The sequence below is a fragment of the Apis laboriosa genome, unplaced genomic scaffold (assembly GCF_014066325.1).
Source record: "Apis laboriosa isolate Shangri-la unplaced genomic scaffold, ASM1406632v1 scaffold5_cov152, whole genome shotgun sequence".
NCBI classification, from domain to species: Eukaryota; Metazoa; Arthropoda; class Insecta; order Hymenoptera; family Apidae; genus Apis; species Apis laboriosa.
The window spans coordinates 5,310,737-5,338,729 of NW_025223857.1; the positions used below are offsets into that span (position 1 = coordinate 5,310,737).

At 26.0% G+C, this 27,993-nt stretch overlaps 1 protein-coding gene across 19 annotated transcripts; it reads right to left on the reverse strand.

Annotated features, from left to right (window-relative positions):
* Positions 1–366: 366 nt before the first annotated feature.
* Positions 367–27,979, reverse strand: LOC122717869 (kinesin-like protein unc-104). 19 transcript variants are annotated; one of them, XM_043942330.1, is made up of 31 exons: positions 27,908–27,979; positions 17,155–17,329; positions 16,347–16,429; positions 15,826–15,904; positions 15,025–15,370; positions 14,655–14,910; positions 14,306–14,308; positions 13,975–14,132; positions 13,561–13,700; positions 12,953–12,991; positions 11,274–11,408; positions 10,749–11,195; positions 10,398–10,600; positions 10,206–10,323; positions 9,295–9,467; positions 8,538–8,719; positions 8,060–8,197; positions 6,828–6,965; positions 6,459–6,577; positions 5,881–6,253; positions 5,706–5,796; positions 5,505–5,620; positions 4,867–5,407; positions 4,595–4,784; positions 4,037–4,284; positions 3,641–3,940; positions 2,748–3,035; positions 2,534–2,670; positions 2,346–2,447; positions 2,159–2,257; positions 367–1,536 (listed from the first exon to the last, which is right to left on the reverse strand). In XM_043942330.1, exons 2-31 carry the CDS (start codon positions 17,252–17,254, stop codon positions 1,524–1,526), a joined length of 5,355 nt encoding a protein of 1,784 aa, XP_043798265.1. In that variant the 5' UTR covers positions 17,255–17,329; positions 27,908–27,979; the 3' UTR covers positions 367–1,523. The 19 variants fall into 19 exon arrangements, with proteins under 19 accessions (XP_043798265.1, XP_043798269.1, XP_043798274.1 ...); XM_043942334.1 differs by lacking the exon at positions 27,908–27,979 and adding an exon at positions 21,374–21,748 and having other exon boundaries at positions 9,295–9,446; XM_043942339.1 differs by lacking the exon at positions 27,908–27,979 and adding an exon at positions 21,374–21,748 and having other exon boundaries at positions 2,748–2,988; positions 3,678–3,940; positions 5,881–6,250.
* Positions 27,980–27,993: the final 14 nt, after the last annotated feature.

A 27,993-nucleotide genomic window follows, 5' to 3' on the forward strand; every position in this document is an offset into this window, starting at 1 on the left:
CAATTTAATACAATGAAAAATAATTTTAAAAATTAATCAACATTGCACTTCTTTAGAAACAATAAAATATGTTCACTTAATAAGGCCATTTTAACAATATTTAAAATTATTGAATTGAAGTTTTTTCAATGAAATAAATATGGAAATTAAATTTAATTTTAGGGGTGTTCTGAAACAAAAAAAACATACAAACAAACAATATAGCATCATATATTAACCTGTTTATTTTAATAATAGTTATATAATTTAATTAAATTAACATTTTTTTCTAATAAATAAATAATTACAATCAATGAATAATTACCACCCCTAATAATACAGTGCTAAATAATTATTATATTGTGAGTTATTTTATATGTATGGAAAAATTTTCGATTGTGAAATATATATGTATATTTGGCAATGTTAATTAAATGCACTTTCATGTTAAAAATTAGTAATTAAGTAATTATAATCAGCCTGTCTCTTGAATTGCAATTACAATTTAATGATTAATTATTATTAAAATATAATATAAATTAAAATAAATAAATTATATTTATAAATATAAATAAGCAATAAAATTCAAAAAAAGATAATTTATAATTCATTATTAATTCATTTTATCTAAATTTTTGCTTCAAAGGGTTAAAAGCGCCGAATTCATATGATATATTAAAGTATGGCTTTTTGTTCTTTATCAATAGATAATTATAAATGACGTGATTAACAAAATAAAACTATGATTTTACAACAATTAGTAATCAAAAACGGTAACAGAAGCAGGGCTCACTTTTTTGTAAACCACTGCATACAAACGATCGAGAAAATAATCCGCTTCGAGATTTACAAACTTTTTACTTTATTTAACAGAATATGCTAATAATCGTTTTTGAGATCTCGCTTGAATAGTAGAAAAATTGGAATGCAGTTGAAATCGTTTAAGAAATTTTTCTTGAACGATAATGGGGATTATGTCGGCAATTAATACTGACATAAAAATTTTTAATAGATATTTGTACTGAATTAAAAGTATATTTGACTTATCATTTTGTCTAAATAATACTGCAAATCATTCGTATTACTTAAGAACTTTCTCTGTTGAAAGAGAAAAAAGTTTTCTTCGATTCCTATGTTCGAATACTAGCCTATATATAATAAGAATAAAAATTTGAATTTGCAAAACTCGTTTCGGTTTCAGTATCTTACTTTGAGTTAAATATTTATTAATCGAGGCAAAATGTAAATATTGACAACATGAAACAAGAGGAAAAAGGATTATTTCGATAACGATCGTAATAGACAAACATAATTACATAAACGAATTACTAACAATTTATTATTCAACGATTACTGTTTAGAATTCGTTCGAAATAATCCACACCCTTCCTCATTTCTTTTTCTTTTTCTGTTTTTTTCTTCTTTTTTTTTCTTCCTTTCTTTCTCTCAGTCATGAACACGCAGAAATTCTTATTACATCGCTCTTCTTTTTCTTCTCGTTCTCTCCCTCTCTTTCTTGCTTCCTCTCGCGCCACATCTTCTCTTTAATGAGTATACCTACAATGTGTATCTGTTGCCTCATTTTCTATGATCGTCTTAGGAATTTTTTATTTAGGCATAAATATGTTACTCTTCATTGTATGCGTTCCACACTTAAAAGAGAATCGCTTCGTATTACCGACTAATATCGAGAAATTCGAATATATTGTAAGATAAATATCGCAAGCTCGTAGAGTCTCATCAACGTTATATACATTTCTAAATAATTCAAAATGAACGGAGAGACTATGGAAAAAGAGTTTGCGATTCCGAAAGTAATAATTTCAATATAGTTCGAACACGTATAATCGTTTTTTTTTCTTTGTTTTTTTTTTATCGAAAGACAAACATGCCTTTATAATGTTCAAAGATCTTTTTTATTTTCATTTTTCTATTCGATCGTCAGGAGTAAAAGGACTGACGAGTAAAGTTAGATGTCATAAGATATTAATCGGCGGCTATCGAAGCTGGTAGTCAATTGTTAGTACGCATTTTCGAAACGATTTAATAATCGAAGACTACCGAAAATCGAAAGCTACAGAGATCATGGGACTCGAAGGCCGAGTGTGACCAGCAGAGCATCTTTTCAGAAGCTTTCGCAATGACGCTCGTTACTTCGGCCAACGTGTCGCCCACTCACTTATTTTGGTTCGATTGTTGATCTATTGGCGGAATTAAACCAACAGGTGAAGCATTATTCAAATTTGTAGCTGCCGGACCTTTGCGCGCTAGTTTTGACCTATGAAATTTGTTAGGTAAATTTTGTTAATAATAATCTCTTTCTTTAGAATAACAAACTTTTAATGCTAATATGATTTGAAACTTACCTGATTTGACCAGCAAGAAGAGGATTAATAGCATATAGCCAGTCATAAACCTCTTTGTCTCCTAATGTTTGTAATAAATATCCTCGATGTTTTGTAACTACACTGTAAAAAGATAATACTATGTGATAATGTGTTTTTGTGTCTAATATAAATTACATCCAAAAATAATTTTATAATTAATAATTTACCTGAAAGTATTTGGTACTTTTACCATAGCTAATTGATCTTCAGAATATTCAACTTGAGCAGTAGCTAAATTAATAAGAGCTCTCTCCACTGGATCCTTTTCTTCTCGAAAGATTAAAACATATGGTCGTCGCACAGCCTGACAAACGATAATATTTTTAATAATGATTAATTCAAGAAATAAATAAATATATAATTTATTTAAAATTTACATACCACCCAGCGTTTCTTCCAACCATTAGTTTTGTGTTCGAGAACATTCAAATATCCTTTCCTAGCAATAACTGGACTGATACGTATTTCTTCGACTTCTGGAACGTAGAGAACTAAATTCTCCTTTGATGGAGAAGATGAACCCAACGGAGCCGGCGCAATAGTACATGATTGACTAGCAGATTCACTGGCTAATATACTTTCCTGCAATTCCTGCAGTCTAGCTCTTTCCGGTGAACTTAACCTAAGGATGCACGACTTAGACTTGCTCCATACTATTATACCAGCGGCCTGCAAGTAACACTCCAGCATCACCTTGACCGTGTGTCCAATTGTACTGGCGGTTGTCTTAGACTCAAAAGTTTCGAGTCAACGTTTATCAATATGTTTCAAAGTGGACAAAAAGCGATTCTTAAAAGCTGATTGCGCTAGAAGCGCGACTTTCACTCAGCAAAGCTACTCCGAACTTGCGACAAATGATTATTAATCACTCTCAAAAGCGAACGTGAATTAAATTTTGATTTTGAAGACAAATTGAGAATTTATTAAAACTCTATTTATTAATTTATTAAAACTAATATATAAAAGATCAAAATTGCCTTTCAAGTTAAATCGAATCCTCGCTATCTTCACTCGTCATTTTTAGGATATATCTCAAATTTTTTTTATGTTGAACTACTAATATTTAATTTTTAATTTAGCATTTTTAATTCACTAGCATTAAATTTTACGCTATATAATTCAATTATAATGTGAATGAAGAAAGAGAGTATCGCTTTTTTTTTTTTTTGAGTTTTGAAAAGTAAATATCTATTTTTGCCATCAAGGTACGATGATGCGACGAAGCGTGGACAACCGCTACTAGCAGGAGCACTCAGGCATGCGGGGAGGGTTACCTGCTCTAAGTAATCACTAGCTCTCTCGTATACTGACTCTTGAGACGAAGATGATATCACCGAAGACATCATAGATGTCGACATATCAGCCATATCTTCTCCAGGTGAAACATCGGACAATAAAATGGGTTCTTTGTTTGGAATTCGACCTTGAATAAGTTTAATACATTTCAAAGCTAATTCTTTTTCTCTCTCGGACATCTCCCAAGGTTCATAAATGTCTTTACTTGTTGAACGCTTCAATTTCACCGGACTAGCATGCGTTTCGTTTGTTGCCTTTGCCATCATGTTACAAACATCCTGCATATAATAAATAAAATTTGATTTTTAATATTCAAATTCTTAAACAATTATTTAATAAAAATTAAGATTGAAAGAATCATAAAACAGTTTTACCTTTTCACTTTTGGTGAAATCATGTGATATTTTATTGCAGAATGATATTTTGTCAATACCAAGTTTTTCTCGTAATAGTAATGTGTGTCTTACTTTCCCCACTTCTTCTAATCTCGTCAATTTTTCTAATTCCCATTGATGATCGAATATTAAACTATCTCCTCGAGGTCTCCATCCATGAAGATTCTCTTCTCCTCTAACATATGTAGAACTGGTATCTAACACACGACGTTGTCGCCTCTGAACACCTAAAAAATAATTGCAAAAGTGGAGTAAGTGCTGAATGAAAGAAAAGTAAAATATTAGAAAAAAATAAATGAATTTCGATCGATTTTGAAAATTTTCTTTGTTCTTTTCAAAAATTTAAATTTAAAAATAATAAAAAAAATTGCCAATTTGTTAATGTGATATAATAGTCATTGCAAGTATCATAATTAATGATTAAATAATTATGTACTATAGCAATTTTTAAAATGAAATATTTTCAAAAATGCGACTATTATATCAGAAGGAGGGAAGGGTTCAAGAGGGGTCTACGCTAAGGGTAGCAAGACAAACCTGGGCTACCTGCTTCCGAAGAACGACGTAGGACCAACTCGTAAACACCACTGAGCCTATTCGCTTCCTGATTGCGATAACTTCCGCTGAACAGATGTTTCAGAGAACGTGGTCCTACTCTAGCGTCTCTGCCATAAATAATCATGCTTAAGTCTTTTGTGATGATCGCCGGCCTTCCACAATTTTCCAACTATAAGAAATAATATAATAGTAATAAATTAGAGAATAAATCTTTTAAGTTATGTATATATTCAATTAAAAGTTAAACATACTTCGAGATATGCAGAAATGGTCATAAAGATTTGTTCTCCATATGCTGTGACTCTATTCAGCAAGGCTGAATTATGAAGAGAACTATCCCATGCTGCTTCAAATCTGAACATGCATCTATCATCACCGGGTACCTCTAAATATTCACCAGGAAATAGACCTAATGAAAGCACCGACGAATCATTGTCTTCTTCTTCGGGTTCTGGAGTATTTCTAATACGCCCTACAACCAACTCTCTAACATCTTTCCATCGCAATTCAGATGCTGGTTCGTGAACAATAGTAATTCGAATACGACGTTGAATTCCTTGATGCAGCAAAAATAATCCACGGCATGGTAGATCATCACTATGATCAACCACGGAGGGCACGTATTCACCATTTGGCGCTAATTCGCAAATCTCGAACCAAACTAATACATCGTATTTCGCATGTACATGTGATGTACTGGGAGATGGTAAAACGCTACCAAATTTCGGTGAACGTACAGGTTGGCTAATTGGTATGGATGGTGGAAGCATTCTCTTGGGTGGTTGTCTCACACTATAAAATGAATTTATTTGGTGGTTTACGTATGAAATAAAAATGATAATAATTTGAAATTGATATATATATTTAATAAGATTTATTTTATACTTACTATTCAAGTTTGGCATCTTTATGCAAAGGATGTTGTTGATAATGTCCAAAAACTTCGAAAACAATCGGTTGAGTTTTTAGATATTCCAAAAATGATTTTGTTACCGTAACCGTAATCTAAATGATAAATATTAAAAGAAAACAGATGCAATACAATTAAAATATCCTATATTAAATATTTTTCAATTTAAATTTAACTTACATTTTGTACATGATAAAATCCAGGAGAATTACCCTTTCCTGTATTTTTAACCGGTTCCGTTGAAAATGCTTCATCATGTCGATGCAAGAAACTATATGTGAAATATTATATATCAATTATCTATTATGAATTTATTTAAAATATCTTTATTAATATATTATAAAATTAAACATACTTAAATTGGCAAAAAATGTCAGCATATTCGGTAGAAATACCCATTGCTTGCAACACAGTAACTCTGAATGTGAATTCGGAACCGAGTTGTAAGTGATCTGGCAAATCTTCTTCCTTCATATCGCTAGAAACTGAACTATCGCCTCTACCGCTATCTGCATCACCAATATCATCCTCATCTTTAATTTCCTTTTGTTCGTTATGACCTTCCACAACACGTTCTTCATGCAACAAGATCTGTCGATTCTTCTCAAGAGCCTGAGTCAATAGGATGTTGCGTTTATTCTGCTTTTGATTATTGCCAAATAGATCATCTTCGAAGGAAATTCTAGCTGATTGTCTGACGCCACTTGAATATTCATTGTTTTCCTCTTCTAGAACAAGCGTTCGTTACGAAAATCCTACGCCAAAATCTTTTTTCTTTTGAATTATAATGTACATACTAAAAATGTTTTCCTGTCTTAATGATATAATATAAAAAATAAATAATTTTCTCCATCAAAGAAAATAAATTTGAGAATTAAATAAACTTGAGATAAGAATTAATAAGAAAAAGATATATAGATACTGATTACGTACCAACAACAGCTTGCACAGTCACACGCAAGTAGCCTTTTACATCTCCTTTTTCGTTTACTATTGCAACTTTGTGAATTAGTGGTACAGGATACATAAGATTGCTTAGATATATAAAGGACCTATGACGATAAACAGTAATTTTATTAATTTTTTAATCTGATTTTAGAAACAAAATTTGAAATATATTGATATTGATATATATATTGATATATATATTGATATTTTTTTCTAAAAAAAAAAAAAAAGATCCACAAAGATATAAATTTTATTTTCATTAATTAAATAAAATTTTTTCTCAAAGAATTATTAAAATATAATTTTTCGTAATAATTTTTTTCCAAATAATTTTGACAAAGTTTTCACACGAACCTGCCAACCATTCGGAACCAAGGAAAACGATCGTAGAATGGATCACCTCCGGTTATGGATTCAATATTGAAATCTGGAGATGTTGGAGATAATTCTGCTTCATTGTGGTACATTTCACGCATCAACTCCAGTTTTTGTCTATACAAAAATAAAAATATCGAACCTTGTTGTTAATCCTTTTGTTTATTTTTTAATTATAGATAAAAATATAATTATCAAACATTGTCGAGAAGCACAGTGAAGGACACTCCGTACATAATTCTACACCGTATGAATGGTGTGCATTTGAATGTATTCATATGACAAACTTTTAAGATGTTTAAATAAAAGTATATGAGAATTTTTACATCTCATTTTTATTATATTATTATAAAAATGTAAATCTAGTTAATGTAAAAAATAATGTTGAAATATCAATAATAATATTTTATAAATTCCTAATTTTCATAGAGCTTTTGTAAATACATGTTCAAATAACTAAAATTTTTTATGTCATTTTGTCAAAGTTATTCAACTATGATATTTTGTGTAATTTGTAGTGATATGTGCACAATAAAGTTATGAAGCGAGAATGTGAAAATATTTCAGCCGCGAGGAGCGCACGTGTTCAGCGAGACACAAAACGTGTACAGGAGTTAAACCCTTCAATTAGATTTCTATTTCAATGTTTATTATTTTAATAAAATCGTAATCAAAATTTTTCAATTAATATGTATTATATAAATTATATCTCTATTTCAATTATTAATAAAATCAATAAAATTTAAATTATTAAAAAGAACTAAACGAAATTTAACTAAAAGAAAAAAAAGAGAAAATACAATAAAAATAAAACTGAAAAAAAAAATTATTCCATTTTAAAATTTTGCAAGATGGAAGGGTTAATTCCGTTTCACTCATCAATATTAAACAAACTAAACACGCTTGATCATGCAGTTTCTTAATCGATATTATATTTTTGTTGAATCCAGCACAGCAGAATATATTTGCAAAAGCAGAATATATTTTGTTCAGAGGAAAAGGGAAAATCAAAGAGTCAGAAAAGAAGGAAGAAAGAGAGAATTGTTTAAATCAATAAATAGTGTACTGAGATAGAAGAGATCCGGTGATAAGACGAAATTAAGACCAACATTTTACAAATATCTGCATATAAAAGATTTGACAGTAATAGAGGATGGGCGAGAAGCGTGTGACGATAAAGAGGAAAGAGTCTCACGCGTTCGAGCACCAACCTCGAAGGCAAAAGATTTGCGAGTGAGAACTTCGGATTAGAGTAGGCCGTTAGACATTGGAAAATATCCTCTTTGGCCTCCGGAGTGCTGGAGCTCGAGTCCTCGTTGTACACGTGTCGCATCAACTCCAAGCGCTGTCTACAAGTTAACACGTATTATTTGCGTGAGTGTCCCTATGCGCTTTCATCTAAACACGCGTCTGATTAAAAGCGATGATATCTCGATCCGCAATTCCGCACCCTTATCGGTCTTTTAATCGACCACCTTTGTTTTCCACATAACAAATGTTTAAAATGGTTTGGACATACCTATATTCTGATTGCGAAATCGAGAATAAAGAAACCGATAAAGGAACTAACATTTTATTTTTAGCGCATTCAAATATTAGAAAAAAGAAAATGAGATTATGAATATGAGAAAATAATTATCATTTTTAGTACCTGGTGGTTTATTTAAAATAAAATGTGCAATTACAAACCTAAGTTTATCGAGTGTCCAATAATGTGTTGCACCATTTTTTGTATCTTGAACCTCTACAGCAACTATAGTACGTGGGAACGGTCTTTCCTCTTCTTCCAAAACATCATCCACAACGGGCAAAAGATCCGGTGGAAGTGGTGAGTAAAGCGTATCCGTGAGTAAAGTAAACTGGAATTGTACCTATGAAGAATACATAACATATAAAATATAAATTAAAAAAATTTTTATCTGAAATAAATTTAAGAATATATGTGAAAAAAAAAGCAACGAAATAATAAATTATATATTATTAAATTATTGCAAAATGAATAATAATGAAACTCAATTAAAAAAAATCAATGATGAATACAAACAAAATTATGAATTTAAAAACTAAATCAACAAAGGAAACATAGAGTACATAATTATTTACAAAATAATCTCTTTTTGACTTTTAGAACATCAAAAAGGGGGTACGCAAAAGTGCATCAAGTGTCAAATTTCAAGAAACAAAAATTTTGAAAATTTTAATGATCTAATGCAACATTATTGTCAATGTTCGATTAAAAAATTTATTTTAAACAATTTATTTCTTAATATTAGAAATTTTTTTATGAAATTGATTGAGTAAATGTTCGTAATTTCTTCTAAAAAAATAAATACGATGCAAAAGATATGATGCAAAATATGAATATTGATGATTCATAATCAAAAAAGAATCATATAAAAGGTGGATTTTCATTAATGTATCGAATGAGAATGAATCACTAATGTACCTTCTTTTTGAGTTCGACAGAAATAGCGTTAGCTTCTTTGAGGAATATAGCGTTGCCCCAGAGATCATCTCGAAGACTTGTGAATTGATGATATTTCCATTTGCGAAAGGCCCAAGCGGCCAGCTGGAATTCTCTCTCGGTCCAGTTGCTCTCTGCGTCAAACAAGGGGTTGACTGAAATGCAAGCCATTACGAGGCAAAACAGTCAGAGAAGCCAAGCATTTCGTGGATATCGGTTCCTTCGTTAAAAGAAACCACTGGCGTTCTGTCCACGATCAGATGATACACCATTTCTATTTTATTTTGCAATAAGCGATTTTTCTAAAAACATATCTCGAATTGTAAACAATTCGATTTTTTTCAATAAAAAGGAAAAAAATAAAAATTTTAGAGAACGGTAAAATTAAAAAAAATATAGTGATATTATATCGGTTAACTACATGCGTGCATCGCAAGTTAATCAAAAAATAAAATCGAATAATGAATGTACATTCAGAAAATATATTATATTAAATAACAATTCGTTACGTACCATCATCTGATCGTCTCATACAGATCCGTACAATGATAGAATTTGTAATGGAATGAAGCTGAAATTATGATGGGAATCTGTGTTCCCTTTAATCGGATTTGTCTAAAAAAATTTAGGATATAAAATTTAAGTGAACCATTACAAATTCAAATTTTTTAACGAAAGATCTATAATTATTTATAATCGTAATTCATTCATACATAGAATTATGAAAAATGTTCAGTTAAAGATCATTATAAATTGAAATTATAACATTTCAAACAATAATCCTTAACTTTATGTAATATTGTTACGTTAGTTTTAATAATCATAAGAAAATAAAGAAAAGAAAAATATATCTTTTATCATAATTTTAGAAATCATTCAATATATCTACTTACCGAAAATATCTTCTTCAATGTTATTGAAATCTTCAGGTGTATAACTGCTGTACATGGACATTGTCATGCTTTGTTCCTCCACTTGTCTTTGTAGTGCATCTATTCGAGCTTCGTAACTCTATATAAAAATTAAAATACAAATACTTATATAGAATATCTGCTAATTTATAGAATATTAGTAATTACACTTACTTTCCTTTGTTCTTCGAACAATTGATCTGCTTCTTCCTTCTCTTTACGGAATTGTTCTTCCAGAACTAATAGTCTTTTCTCCATTTCAGCCTTTAAATCGATTCCTTGCTTTTCTAACAATTCGATCTGTGCAAAGTTCCAGTCAACTGTCTCTCCATTTCCAGGAGTTTCAACGGGAGATCCTTTTTCCCTTCGTTCGCGAACTAAAATCAATAAAATATTTATTTTATTAAAGTTAGTAAAAATTATTATAAAATATTGAGATCAATATTTGTTCATTTGTGGTTGTTACAGAAATATCAAATACGAATGCTATTGAAAAAGATTAAAATATAAAATTATTCTACATACCTTGATCAGGATGATTGAATCTGAATACATGATTCTTTCCTAAAATGACACGAGATCCAGTTTTCAAAATAACCGGCTCAGTGACTTCGCGTCCATTTACATAAATTAAAGCTCCTTTTTTGGGCATTAGGGTAATAATACCCTCGTGATTCTCGAAGACACAGTGTTCACTTAATATATGAGGTCCACATAATTGAATATCTTGTGGTATATTAGCTTCAGCACTACCGATACGCGTGAAGCCATCTTTGATATAATAAATCAAACATTCAGACATCATAGGATCCTCGTTCAGATTCACCAAGTGAGGAGTCTTTTTTGGAGAGAACACACCAACAGTAACACCGTCCTCTTTCACAGCAACTCCCATTTCAGCGAACACTGCCTCACGTTGCAAACGAATCAGCTCGGTTCGTTTCAATTTTTCTTCCCATGTTTCATTCAGTTCTATTAAAAAAAAAAATAGATATTTTCGTTTCCAATTTTTACTATTTTTTTTAATGCAAAAAAAAAATGATTATTTACCAGCTATAAGTTTTTCCGAAGCTTGCAATTGATCTACTGCTTCTTCAGCGATAGTCGATGTGGTGTGAGACGGGATTCTAGGTCGAGTTTCCTTCACATCGTCCTCACGTTTGACTACTCGGACAATTTCGTCTCCTGTGAAGAACACAAAATCACATAAGAAATTAAGAATATGATAATAAAAATCAAAATGACGAGTCAGCCAGAAATGTAACACGCGTCTCGGAAACATCAAAAGCCATAACTAAAGCAGTGGCATAAGTGAAAGAGAAAATTTTTGAAAAACGTTTCACGGCGAAAAATATTCCTTAGAGAAAAAAGGAAGTAGAACATAATTTGGATTTTTTCCTTCATAAATAAAAGCTGTTATTAATATCGCATAGCAGTCAAGCCACATTTAAAAGATATAAAATTGTTATAAATCTTGTTTTCTCTCTTAAATACCAAGATTTAATTTCACAAAAAAGTTGAAAAATCTCGTCTTCTCATCCATCTTTTGATTAACGTATAAAATGAAGATCCATTTTGGAAAAAATTAAAAATGGAATATAATATAAAATTTCTAATAATAAAATTGAATATTCTTTCACAAATATCTACACGTGAAAAATATTTTTTTCAATATATATATATATATATATTGTAAAAACAATAAATATAAATGAAAATCTGTATATTTATGCAAGTCAAGCGCAGCACTCAGTCAAATATTATTATTTAATCTTTATGATATTGTTAAACTTTTCTAATAAACGGTGCTCGTATCACTGCGTCCGAGATGCGTTCAAATTGTCCATTGTCGAGTGCCATGCAATTTCTTTGGGCTAATTCGGAAATAAAGTAATGGATCTAAATGGATAATAAGCGAGGCAAATAACATATGTTTACTGAAGAGGAATTTTGAATGGAAACTATAAAGTCTAAGTTTGTATGTGGACGCTTGACGCGGAATAAATATATATATATTTTTTATGATTATCTCGAGACGCTAATAAGATTTAAATATATGATGATAATAAATCGATTTTGATCAAATTATTCGATTAATTATTTTTTTAAAAAGTTTTTTTCTTAAGAAAAATTTTATCTTAAGAAAAATAATAATTTTTTAATAAATTTTCAATCAAAATCGATTTTTTTCTCTGAATAATTTGTTTTTTCTATAATCTAAAATAATAATAATATAATAAACAATTAATTATAATAAGATATTTGCTGCATACTGAAAGGCAAAAATATCCACTAATGAGTCGATTATACTTTGTTATATTTGGATTTTAAAAGAATGTTTTTATCGTATCTCGATATATCCTTTCTTTTCTATTCATTTTTTTTTCTTTTTTAATTTTTTCATGAGAAACATTACATTTAATTCTAAAAGCCGCTAATTATGCCGCCTACAAAAGACAAAAAACAATGAATAATTATTAGGCGCTGGTTATCACAGGGTTGAATACATATGTCAAAGAAAAAAATAGAATGCGTTTCGCGAAGCAAATGTAAAAAGAGAATTTTGTTGGAAATCGATAAAAACACAGAGAGATAGATAGATAGATGACACGCATTATGCACTTGGCCGTGAATTAAGCGGACGTTCAAAGAATAGGCGTAGAAGAGTGATCGATTGTCTGGCTTTTATAAAATTTTTCGCTGTGTGGATTGTCGGTAATTTTACTTACTAGATTCTTTCTTTTCATATGTGACTTTACCATCTGGCCCTACGTCAAGCACAAGGGAAACAAAGAAAAAAAAAATGTACTATGTAAATAGTGGCTTTTCTACCGCGCACTACTTTTTTACAATTTGCTTTTTCCTTTCTATTCTTTTTTGTTTCTTTCTTTTTTTTCTTTCAAATTTATTATTTCTTCTTATATTAATCATTATTTCTTCTTATATTAGAGTATATATAACATGTCTTTCTTCTTTCGTATAAATAACTTCACTAAGATATTTACAATAGGAAATATATATTTACAATATAGGAAAGAATTGTTCTTATGATTATTGTATAATATTTTATTAAACTGTAATTTTTTTTCTTTATACAGAAAAAAGTTAATGATTAATTAAAAGTATTATTGGAAAAAATATAATTTTTTTTGTAATTTATATTAATCATCAAAATATTATTAATAATTTTTATTGTATATGTCTATCTATAGAATATTATACATATATATATATGACATTCTTTTTTTATATATATATATATATATAGGAAAAAAGAATATCATTCTCTGATACTTAATTTTTATTATATTTATATTTAAGAATAAAATTGACTCACCTTCTTGCACATCAATACCCTCTTGTTTCAGCAATTCTCGTAGCTTTTGAATCTCTTCTTTAAGTTCCCTGATAAGTTTCGCATTTGCATCTTCATTAACGACAGCCTTGCAAACTATTTGTTTCGCTCTGTCTGCGTATCTGTAGTTTATCAAAATAATAATAATAAAAATAATTGTTTAAATAGAATTAATGTAGAAATAAATATAAAAATAAAAATAGTTATAAATATAATTTTTATAAAATCTAATCAATAAAAAAAATGAATTTATTCATATTCACGAAAATTTTAAAAAACGATATTTTTAAAAAACTTTAAATTATAAACAATCTCATTTCATTTGAATAAATTATTGTAACAATTTCTAATAGTTTAATAAAAATAAAGAATTAAAAAAGTAATTAATAATTATACCGTAAGGTAGAAAGGGTTTCATCATAATTGATGTCTGCTGGACTCACTGCCGCAATCATCGCTGTTTTAGAATTACCTCCTAGATTCTCTCTCAATAGCCATGTTAGAACAGAATCTCTATAAGGGATAAAATCAGCCTTCTTTTTCTTTTTAGTCGCCTAGAAGGACAAAAAATCAATACTTTACAATTTGTTTTTTTTTTATAAAAAAAATGTAAATAATTAATATTCACTATTTAAAAATGTAAATAAGTAATAAATATTATGTAATTTAATTACTATTAATTTAATGTTTAAATGAAATAAAATCGATCATGAATATATAAACTTACCGCCTATGAATCCATAGCAAAAGTAATTGAATAAACAAAAGACACGAAATTCGTTAATATGAAGTTTATACAATATTTAAGCAACTTTGAAAGAATAAAATCGTACAATTTTCATATCATATAACATATTATCCAACATAAACGCAATGTTTATTAGTCGCGCAAATATTTTATATAATACTCTCTCTCTCTCTCTCTCTCTCTTCCCACATTCTTAGATTATATTTTAGTTAATAATTTATATTTTAATATAAATTATATCTTATAGATAAAGTATAGAGAAAAAGATATACAGTATAGGAAAATAGATATATATTATAAAATATAGAAGATAAAAATATATGCTTACAATTTCAGCTAGAGCACTGATGACTTTTCCAAGGGTTGTTAAACTTTTATTAATATTGGCTCCTTCTTTTAATCTTGTACCTTTTGCACCAGTAGAATCAGCTCTTTCAGAACCTGCTAAATCAACGAGCGAAATTTTGCTAACTTTTTCTGTCACTAATCCAGTCGCAGAGTCTTGTTTTTGTTGTGTAAAGAATATCGTAAATACAGCGTGAGATCTGCTAGACGTTTCATTCATATTTGTAGCTGCTACCGTTCTGAAACAAAAAAAAAATAAATAAATAAAATTAGAGAATAATTATAATATATTATATTCATTAAAATTATAAGATATTAATTTTGTATTAATTTTATTGCTTTTATATACGTACCTTGCTTTGTTGCCTTCATCGATAAGATCATGAATGTCTTGATAGGACATCACCGCCAATTTTGATAAGTCCTCAACATACGGTCCAAGTAGAGGATGTTCTCTTACCCGAAGATTTCCTTTGTTCTTAGGATTCAAGAGATCCCGTACTCTTTCGCAGTATATTTCCATATAACTGACTTCTACAGAATATTTCAGGCACTCGTTTGAATTGCGACTGATTTTTCTAAAAAGATCCTTACAAATTTGAGGTATTATTCCCTCTTGACCCTCTTCTTGTTTGCCCATCATGGTATACGATTTACCTGCGCCAGTTTGTCCGTATGCGAATATACAGACATTGTAACCTATGTGCAAATAAGATTATTTCAAATTAAAAATGAAATTCTTTTTCGTTTAAAAATTAAATATTCTTATTTATTTATTTATATGTAAAATATTTAAATTTATTAAGATACTTCATATATTTTTGAATCATATATGCTTTTAAATTTTGAGTGTTGCAAAATAATAATGTAATAAAATTTTTATTTCAATTATCATTTTCTAAAAGAAATATAAAAATTATAAAATAATATGCTCAATCCTTTGCACGGTAACATATATTCATATTTCGTAAATATGTGTCAAGAATGTGTGAGAATTCGAACAACTAATTCCTATCTCAATGGCATGCAAACATATGTGTCAGTTCCTAGACATAAATTCCGCGGTATGTGACAATTTGGGTGTACAATGTCTAAAGTATTTGAGAAATTGCTTGATCAATCTTCGCAGATAATCAGAAATCTTCCATGCTCACCTTCGAAGGCATGTTCCAACATCTCTTCACCAATATCTTTATAGACCATAAGTTGTGAAGAATAATTTGCATCATTTGGCTATAATAGAGAAAGCAGTCTATTCATATATTATGTTCTTACTATTAACTTTATTAAAAATTAAGCTGATATCATTGAAAACAGCAATAATTATTTTCAAAAATAATAGTTAATTATTAATGAGTAATATTAACTAATTTGTTTAATTAATATTATATAATTATAATATTTGTGTAAATATATATATATATATAAATAATTAGATAGAAATATAACTTAAATTTGTTTTTAAAGTGATTTCTAATCTTATTGATTACTACTTTAACTAATTATAAGAAAGTTATCAAATAATCGATCTTGTTAATTGTGAACTGTATTCATAACATATTTTTTCTTAAAGCAATAAGATAAAACAAATGGTAATATAAGTAGTTTATATAGTAGATAATATAAGATTTTTTTATCGATATTCAATAAAAGAATATTGCTGAAAGGTACTTACATCCATGGAAAAGTAGGAATAATCGTAATTGAAGCTCTTGATTGAATCTTTGCTGCCCGGTGGTGCTTTGGGGTTCAATATCGCTGTAACACGCAAAATAGAAAATTGATAATACAAAAATAAACTACAATATTCTTCGCAATGTTCTTCTTTTATTTTCAAGTTTTTAGACTATATAAAATAATATCAATAGATTTAATTCTTAATCAATATCCACAAAAAATAATAATAGTAAAAAATTTCCATATAAAAATTGACAAAAAATAGAATTGTTCCTTAGAATTTTGTAAATTTTACAAAAATTATTATATTGATAAATTGATACGATGTCAATGTTTGAAGAATTTATTATTATATTAAATTTTGTTTCAATATATTTATATTTTAAACTTAAACTAAAATTCCTCATTCAATTTGTGATACAATAATTCAATCAAATTTATATGAAAAATTATATCAAATATCAAATAAAAAAATTTCACAATTGAGAATTAAGAATTTTCGTCTCAATATTTCTGCCAAATCAATTTTCTTTTTGACAAATATATAAAAATATTGTAAATTTCAAACATATATGAAAAATTTATATTAAATACGCAATTACGATGATTGGACAACGAATCAAATAATGAACGAATAAGTACAAGTTTATTTTTTAAATAATATATATTAATAATTTTTGTTATAGAAGAAAAAAAAGAAAAAATAAAAAATAATCAAGAAATATATCAAGATCGAGAAAAGAAACAGAATTTGAATGAACATCGATATAAAAAGATAATAATAGACAAGGATTTATTATACTTACAAGTAGTGCTGCCGGACATTTCGATGATGCATTGTGCCTCGCGGGAGATTTCTCGATTATTGAAGGGTCGTACCCTCACCGCCACCTTTACCGACGACATTTTCCTTATGTTTTTAATTCAGCGTCGGGTCACGACGGCGGCGGTGCTGGCGATTGACTTTTTCTTCGTTTCTCTCTGTGGAAATATAAAGAGACATCGTTAGCGAGACTGGCAATGCGGAAGGAGAATAACACAAGAGTAGGTTCCATTCACTAGTAGCCGTACGCTTGTTGGTTAATTGTAACGATATGTTCTCTCGAAATAATATTATTCGATAATACATTACTAAACAGAACAAATGGCTAAAGAAGAATGAAGTGATATAATTGTAATAAAAAGAAAAAAAAAATTCTTTTGAACAATAAGATTATAATTTATATAAATTTTAGGAATATAGTTTGTGAAGAGATAATAGTAAAAGTTATAATTATAAAAGTTATAATAGTAAAAGTTAATTTCATTTATTCTTATGAGAGATTAAAATTATTTTTATTAAAATTCTTCATTCCTTTTCAATCAATTTAATAATCATTGATTGAATTATTTTAGAAAGAGGATAATTATTATTATATAATATAAACTAGTTTTATAACATGAAAAAATTCATATTAAATTTAAAAACAAAAATTTTGCTTCTCAAATCATTCAAGTTTATGTAATCAAATATTTTATGATACTAATCAATTTTCTGTTAAAAAATTGATGAAAATCGAATAATTTTTATTTTAAAATTTTTTTTAATTTTTACTTTAACATTATATTAAACATATATATTAAAAAAATTAATTTTCTATTATTAAAATGAAAAAAAATTTTAAAACACTTGTTCAAATAATATCTGTCAGTAGATATTTTAATATATAAAGTTAAAATTTTTTTATTTATAGAATAACTGATAAGTGTAGCAATAATTTGAATCACTGCATCGAAAAATCAATATAATGCATTCGGAATAAAAAAATTATAGAAGTTGGTCCCGAGTATCATGCTTTCTTTTGCAATTTAATATTATAAAATGATACAATTAGCATCATCAGCAAACGTATTATTGTTATTCGACGCGACATCAAAGATACTTATGATCTTTCTAAAAGAAAAAGAGAAAGATTGAGAAATAGATAGATAAATAAATACACAGATAGATAAATAGACAGAGAGATAGGTAGATAAATAGAGATATAGATATTTAAAATATTTAATATATAATTAAAATAAAATATATGATAAAATATATTTAAAATATATGATAAAATAAAATATGTTTAAAATATAAAATAAAATAATCTATTTACATAAACTTTTAATCTATTTACAATTGTAAAGTATATATTCTCAAGAACGATCTTTAAATATATTATTAAAAAATTATTTTAATTTTACATTATTTAATTTCAATAAATATATTTTGAATATTTTATATATATTAATAATTTTTTATATTTTCCCTAAGAATTAATCTTTTAATTAATAATCTTTTAAATAAATAAAATAAAACTAATAAAACTCATTTAATCTACTTTTTTATTTAATTATTAATAAATTTATAATAGAAAAATAAATAGCAAAAATTTTTTTCAAAAAAATTCTTCAATAACTTTTTAAAGATGGATTTCGATGGAATTTTCGTGCCATTGTCACATGCGAAGAATAAATGAAAGTGACATTTCAATCGAAAAAAAGCCATCAATTTGAAACAATTCTATTTAAAATTAGATTATGTCAATGATTGCAAAAATAGTAAATTTTTTTCATAAAAAAAAATTACATTTCTCTAAATGACTTCATTAAAACAAGTTCGTGTTTAGATTATAAAAATATCTGTCAATTAAAAATAAAAGGAAAAAAGCTACAAATTTGTATTATCAATTTTTAATTTTAACCTAAAAATTAAAAAAATTTAATTCAAAAATTTTATAGTTAAATTTTAATTTTTAAGAGATTTTAAAAACTTTCAAAGTCATGATACATTTTGATTTCAATAATTATTGTGTTATTTTCAAACAAAAACAAACAGCCATGGTATAATAGTCGAATTTAAAATATCATTTAAATGAAATAACTATTTTACTATGAAAAATAATGATATAAGAAAACGAATTGTTAAGAATATATATATAATTTAATGGACAAAATACTTAATAATATATATTTAATATAATAATAAAAATATCATTTTTATCGATAGTCACGATAGTCAAGCATTGAAAAGACTATAATTATCGTCTGACTATACATTGACATAAATCACTTGAAGTGTCTCCATAAGCATTGCACTGATTCACTTGATTTTACAATTTACGATTTAAATCGTTGTAATTATTATACATTTTTTTGGAATTTAATTTTTTGTTTTCTAATTAAATTTAATTATTTGATAAGAAATTAAAAAAAAATAGAAATTTTTGTAAAAATTATAAATAGGTTATATATTTGACTTTTTGAAAGATACTAACGTAATATACTCGTAATATAATATTACGAGTATATATTTAATTTTTTAATAATTCAAAAGATACAATGAATATTGTGAATAAATATTTTTGAATGTATGAAATCAGCTTTCATAATTAATTAATTAAAATATACAGTTATTATTACTTAGAATTAATATTATTAAATATAAAATATTAATTTTGTATGTATTATTTTTATTCTTATATATATTTATTGAAAATCCAAATTATTTGAATAAATAATAATTGTTCTGAGTAATGTATAAAAGTATCTAAAAATCATCTACTGAAAATTCTGAATATTTTTTTTTTTTTTGCTGTAGCATGCAATAAGCTAATTCTTTGTTAAAAAAATATCAATACTATTCACTATATCAAGATATTTACATATTTTAAATCACATATTTTAAAAACATAATTTTGATTTACAGTTATAATATTTTCTACGTTTCTAAAAATTACTGAAAAATAGCAAGAAAATTTCAACTTCGTTTGTGTAATGAAACGCAATAATTAGGTTAATAATTAACATTAAACTTCTTTACTCAGTTATCGATTGACGTTACATGACAAAAATAGATCTAAATCTATATTACACTTACACTACAATTAAACTAAATTTAGATTAAACATTAATAAACAAAAGAATTAAAGATAAAGAAAATAATTGCTTTAAACTAACATTAAATAATAAGTTTAAATAATAATATTTAATTTATTAATTTCATTTTTGGCATTAATCATTTGATTTTTCTTTCAATTTTCAGATTATACATATCTTATACATATATATTATAAAAAAATTTATTATAATATATTATCGAAAAATCTTTTTTCATATAGCTATTTAATTTACAATTTTATTACGCAGAAATTGAAAAAGAAGAATTGAAAAAATTGAAAAAGAATATTAATGTCAGAAATAGTGTACATAATGTAATTTCAGGAAAGTGTACACTATTAAAACCATATTCTTGAGATGAACGTAAAAACATAGCCACCGCGCAATCAATAACACCGAGTTCATGTTATACAGCAACTTTGTTCGAAATTTCAGTTTTCTATTAATTCCAATGCTCGAATCTATTATAATTCGTTCATCTGAGATTGATTTGAATATGATTGACGTTACAATATCCATTTCGATCTCCAATTAGATTAACATTATTCCCCACCCAACGTAACCTCAAATTTCGTAATAGAAGTATAAATGAATCTTCTTCTTTTTATTCCTACTTTTAACTAATTAAAATTGATGTCTCAATATTTATTGAATTATTATTTTATCGATATCCATATATTTATCTAATATATTCAACATATATCGATTTCTACTACATTATAACTATCGATTTCTCAACTTTCCGTACTCGATTCGAATTAATTGTTATATACGCAATATTCATACAGAAATTTAAATTTAAACATATAAAATACATTTAAAATGAAGAGAAGTGAACAATGTATAAAATGTCGTCATACAATTGTTAATGATACTTATATAGCAAAAATAATTTATTAATGAATATTTCTAATATATTTCATGTACAATAATTCTTAATATATAAGTAAAACTTAATTAGTGATTCAAAAATATCACAAAAACTCAGGACATATATAAAAGAACATCTATCGCATATATATGTATATATGTATATATGTATATATATATATATATAAATTTTCACGATCGATCGTGTGATGAAAACCTTTCTGTAATTCTTACCTGTAGTTTCCTGCTAGAAATAATCGTAAACTGTTGATTTTTTTTGAAGTCTTCGAATATTCACTGTTGATTCAGATAATTGGCAAAACGATGACAATCGCAATAGCAGACGCAATATTTAATATGAAACTTTGAATCAATGGAAAAGATCAAAACACTCACGAATCTCACGAATCGACGGTCACTATTAGAACGATTAGTGGATTGAATATATTTTGATGATCCTCGAAATTTTTAATGGATATGTACGCGGACATTATAATGCATTCATCCACACGATTGTATCGCTCACGGCTGAGCATGAACGCGCGCGCACTCATACACACATACACTCACTTTACTGTCGAACCACCCTGCTGCTCGAGAACGACTCACTGCGACACCTCCGGTCGGCGGTCGGTCGTCGAGTGACGAACAAATCCGAAGCGCTTGCGCACTTACCCCCATGGCATCCATTAGCTGATGGCCGACTTACCGCGTCGGCGCCATGTGTCGGTCACCTGATAATTACGATACCCCTACCATTAGGTGTCCTTTGAGCCCTTCGGGTTGCCCCGATTCTAATTTATTCCTTTTGGTTAACTTCTTTGAATCTTACTCTTTTTTTGGGGGCAGTGGCTCAAATTTTAAATCGTTCTATTTAATAAAATGACTTTTATAAGAAAAGTTTTAGAGATTTCCTAAAAAAAAGACTTCAAATAGTAGTATTTTGTAAAAACGGATATATACAATTTCATTCCCCTTTTTTTTTTTTTTAACTCATATGCAAATCATACATGATTTATACTGCGATTTTCTTTGAATATAAAAAAATAGATAAAAAAAACTGAATAATTGTAATGTTTATTTTTCGTATGTTTTTATATCTGTTTTTTCATAGTTACAAAGTTACAAAATACAATTATGATTACTTTATTAAAACCATAAAATTTTATTCAAATCAACATTCATTGTTACAAATCATCTTCCATATTCTAAAAAGATTTTCATCAATGTTTATATAAGTTTTATCGATTTTTTTTTACATGCTTTTTTTTTATTTGAATCGTCAATGAATTGATATTTTTTATGATCTTGTATAAGAAGAAAAAGTTAAAAATTTAGTTTTTCCATAGATATGCGTGGGATGCTTAAAATGCAACCAGAGACTTTGTTGACGTAAAATTGCAATTCCCTTAACTGAATGCGATTTCTAAATTGGAAACAAGATCTTGTTAACGCAATTTAATTTGTTAGTATCTAAGGATTAAAGAGATTCATTAAAATTAGCTCTTCTAATTTGCTTTTATCATTAAACTACGTGCAATTCAGTTGTTAATTAATACTATTTGATTTGATTTTTATAATTAGAATAGTATCTTTTTTTATCAAAATATAAGAATTTAATTTTTTTTCTTTTTATACTTTTGAATAAAAAAAAAATTGAAAAATATTTTATAAATTAATCTTTGTTTCATTTCTGTTTCATGAAATAATATTGTTTTCCAGATATGTGCATATCGTAATATATAATTCATAGCATAATAGAAGAAATTTATAAAATATAACACTTTATAGACATAATCATTGAATGATATTGAGAAAATGTTATCGATCATTTGTACAAGAGTGTTCTCAGGGGAATTTTTTACGCGACTTCAGGTTTATTTGAGTACTCTGAAATAAAAAATTATAAATAGGTTGTAAAAATAAAATGAATGAAATTCTTTCGATGTAAATATCTCAATTTACATTACGAATAATCATTACATTATGAATAATCGATATATCTTTAATTACTTCTATAATTTGATCGATTATATTTTATTAAGTAAAAGAATGACAAGCAATTCAAACTACTCAAAAAATAAACCGAAAATATTATTTCAATCAACATAAAATATTTAATTATATTTATATTATAATGTTCTTAAATTTAATAGATAACTAAAATTATAATATTCTTCAAAAAATACTTAATTAAATACTTAAAAATACTGTTTTTTGAAAGTTATTTATATATACTTATTTTTAAAAGTCTTCAAATCATATTTTCCATTGTTATAATTAAAATTTAAAAAAAATTAATAAATTATAAATTATAAATAAAATTTGATTATTATTTGATTTAGAGAAAGAGACAATTGCATTATTTTAACTTTATAATTTAACAATTATAGATATTAATTATTAAAAATAATATTTCAACACAAGTTGAAAAATACAAAAGTCACATATTCATCTTTTTTTATAAAATCTTATATGTACTATTTTATTAGTTATTTATATATACTATAGATTATAGAAATAAAGATTAATAAATTCTGAAAATCTATCGATATTTTTTAATGAAATGAAATTTATTTTCAATAAAATGCAATCATTATTATTTTATACTTGAATTACACTACTATCTTCTTACTTATCTTCTTTGTTTACATCAAAAATTTAATATATTATTTTTTTTAATAAATTATTTTTAAACAGGTAACTAATCTTACAATAATGCAATATTATAATATGAAAGATAGTATACATAACGATGGAAATATTTTCATGAAACGAAGGTCTTCGCCAAATGAGTTTTGCACATCAATGGCATTATGTAGTCAACCCCAAACCCACGCTTTCATAAACTATATATCAAATTTCTGCTTGTTTGGCATTGAAATGATACTTGGTATTATATAGCTTTTGCTTAAGAATTTTAAAGATCTTCCTAAAAACAATAGAATTAGAAAAAGCGTTTGTATTACATAAATTGAGTTCATTTCAAATCAAAGTTTATGTCTAATCAAAAATTGCAAAATTGCATTGTAATTTATTTAATATAATAATATATCTGTCTAATAATTTTTCATAATTTGTTGTCCGAAAAAACAGAATTATTCATATTAATTATGATGTTCCACTTGTGAATATCAGATAATTATGAATCTGAAAATTAATATCGAAATAAAAAGAAAAATAAATCCATGATCATAATATTTTTTCCAAAATGCAATTATTCTAATTTTCTTTTTATATAATTTCACGTTTATTGCCAAGAATAGTTTTATAATTAAAATAGATCGATTGTAAAAATATTAATTCTAATTATCATTAGTAACATGAAGTATTGGATTTTAAAAATATCTAGTGTGAGTAACTTTTAAGTGATTAAACTAAACCATATATTCAACGATGTGAAATCTCATTTAATTATTTAGTTATTTTAGTTATTACAAAAATATAATAAATTACTAGCTGACTCAAATTCAAAATCTTCATTTCAATGTAATAACAAATAAAAAATACATTAATTGAGTTTCATTTATCAAATTGTTGCACAAAATGTTATTTGTCATTTAAATTATAAATTATATCTAAAATGTAAATAATTCAGAAAAATATTATATTTGTAAAAAATTATAATCAATGTTAAACAAAAAAATTAAAGAAATTTAATTTATTTATTTCTTCTAAAGAATAAAATAAAAAAATTAAAGAAAAAAATTATCTATTATTTAATTGCCATTCTAAAAAAATAAATGCTATTCTAAAAAAATTGTTTATCGAAAAAAGCATTCAATAAAATGCAATTTGGAAAACAAGAAATAGTTGCAAGAAATTGTTATGGGATCTATTCTTGTGCAGTTTGTATATATTTTATATTACATTTATATATGTGAAATTATTTTCAATGTGAAAAATATAATGTTTGAGTCTATCTAATTTTAACGAATCTATCAAATCTTTCGATTAGACGTTCATAAGACAACGAAATGGCAAAAGCATCTACGATTAAAAATATTTGAATGATCGATCTGAAGTCAACGAAGGTATGCGCATATGCTTGCTCGATAGGAATTCGCCCTCGAAAAGTGGACTAGAATCGAAACCGGTAATACAGTGGTAGGTGGTTGAAAGTAATATGGCAGCTATGCGCGCGCCGATCGACATCGTGGTCCAGGGTCGTATATGTTCGCTTTCTCCGTTTATGGACCAATCACATCGCGTCTAGAGGAGAAAATCAATAGCTACGGACAGTGACGTCAACGCCGACGCGACGATCGACCGATGCGACGCGGGCGGCGCCGGCCAATTTCTACAGAGCAATCAATAAGTAAAGATATCCACAATGTCGGCAATAGCACCCACGTATCTTTATTTCAAACTTTATCGCAAATTTCTCGTTATCTGTTATTATCTGATTGAATTTGTTACAATTGTACTTTCTATTCACGAAAATCATTTCCGAAAACATATTTGTTTTATAGATATAATAGCTGAACTACTAATATGATCGAGAAAATTTAAAAATATAAATATGCAATACATCTATTATCTATTTATTATATCTATTATTGTATAATTTTTAATTAAAAATTTAAAATTTAAATCTATATTATATTATTGATTTAAATGTTTTGATAAAGAAAAATCTTATTTTAGTTAACAAGTTTTTTTTAATCAAAAGAAATATTATTTTATATTTATGTATTATATTAAAATAAATATTTTAATATTGTTTCGAAATTATCTGATAAAATTGTTTTTTATATAATATTAAATAATTTTATATAATATTTTTATATAATATTATTTTATGAGGTTTTTGAAATGTGGTTATTTTACTAAAATTTTAATTTATTATTATATATATAATTATAATCTAAATATTCATTATTTATTATTCATCATGTTTTGCTTCTTTTTTATTTCATTAAAAAATAAGTGATTAATATCTTGTGTATTATGAATGTAGTATCTTTAATATAACAAAATAGATTCTACAAATTTCAAATTATTTAATATCAATTTTAACGAATATATAATATATTTTTAATATTCAATATCATAATTTTATGTATCAGTCTTCATATTATTAATTTTATTATAAATTGTTATATTTCATTATATCAAATTATATTTTTAATTAATGCATATTAAATTATAACATAAAGAAATCATATTTTTATTTACATATGCACAATTATTATATATATATATAAATATACATACATGCATAATAACAATTAACAATCTATTAAAAATGTGCATATCAATCTAAGATTTAAAGATATGTATATAAGTATTGAAAAAAAAATAATTTTGCTTTTGTATACGTGTTATGATATTAATATGATAGTGAATTAAATAATAGAATTTTTAAATACAGAATCTTAATATTTTTATCTATAAAATCTTCTTAATAAAATCCATTCTTAATAAAATCAATTATTAATTGAGAAAAATAACTTTTCTTATCTTTATTAAATTTATTAAACTATTTCTTTAATCAAAAAGCAAAAACATCAAATTCTATAAATACGCGAATAATTTCTTTATTTTTTTCCTTTTCCAATGTTAAATATAAATGCTAAAAAAAAAAAAAAATTTAAGAAAAATATACAAAGATAAAAAATATTTAAAAAATTTATTAGATATTTTAACTTTTTCATGATTAAATCGCTGAAGACCAATATAATACTCATATTTCGAAATCCATCGTTTATTAATATATTTTTTTCTAATTAATTTCTATTATACATGTCTATAATGAACTTATTCAGCAGAAAAATTTAATTTATATTCTATTATCTTTTCAATATCAATTTTCTGCAAAATAATTTAATTTTGAAAATAACTTATTTTAGAAATAGTATAATTTTCTTATATCAATATGATGTATTTATATAAAAATTTAATATATAATGATTTTGTGTTTTATATAAAAAATCTTGTAGTAGAAACAAATCATGTTGATTTTAGCGAAAGCGCCATCTTCGATTAATATTTCTAGTAATGCACTAACATTGTGTTGTAAACGTATTTCTTGATTCACTTCTCGATTTAGTTTTAAAATAATTACATAAAATTATATTTATAAAAAAGTTATTTTTTAAAAAAAAGTTATTTTTCTCAACTAATAATTGATACTACATATCATTCAATTTTTATATAATATTTACAAAAATATTTTAAAAATAAATAGAAATAATTTTTTTTTTAGATTATTACATTATTAATATTTTTTTCTCATTAATGTGATAGAAAAATGTATTATAGAAATAATGAAAAAAATTTCAATTTCTGATAGAAATTTTATGTCAAAATCTTTATATAATGAAATATTTACAAGAAATTTTATTTTAAATACCAAATATATATATATTAAGGAATTTTAAGCTTATTCTACTAATAAATGATCAAAATTGTTACAAAATTTTTCAGACAATTTCTCATATAATATATTTTCGAACTGTCACGATATAAAATAAAACTAATTATATTAACAAGAAATCATTAAATAAACTAAAAGAATATAATATTGGAAACGTTTAAAAAATAGCTGTCTGACTAATATTACACATAACTACTGTATACTCTAAATAATAAAGCACATAGAAACTAAAGAATTAATTTGTGGCATAGATAATGTCAAGGATTCGTAATTCATAATGTATTGCAACGAGTTTGTAATAATTATAATGATAATATTTTGTTTATGTGTTTATAATGAATGAGCTATTAGTACGAATGCTTAAAATGACAAGAATGTTTTTAACTCACTAGATATGAAAGCAGTGACGTGAAAACAGCTGAGGTCTTCCGGCCATACTGGTTCTAGTTCCGTGATGTTCCTTGATACATAGTGT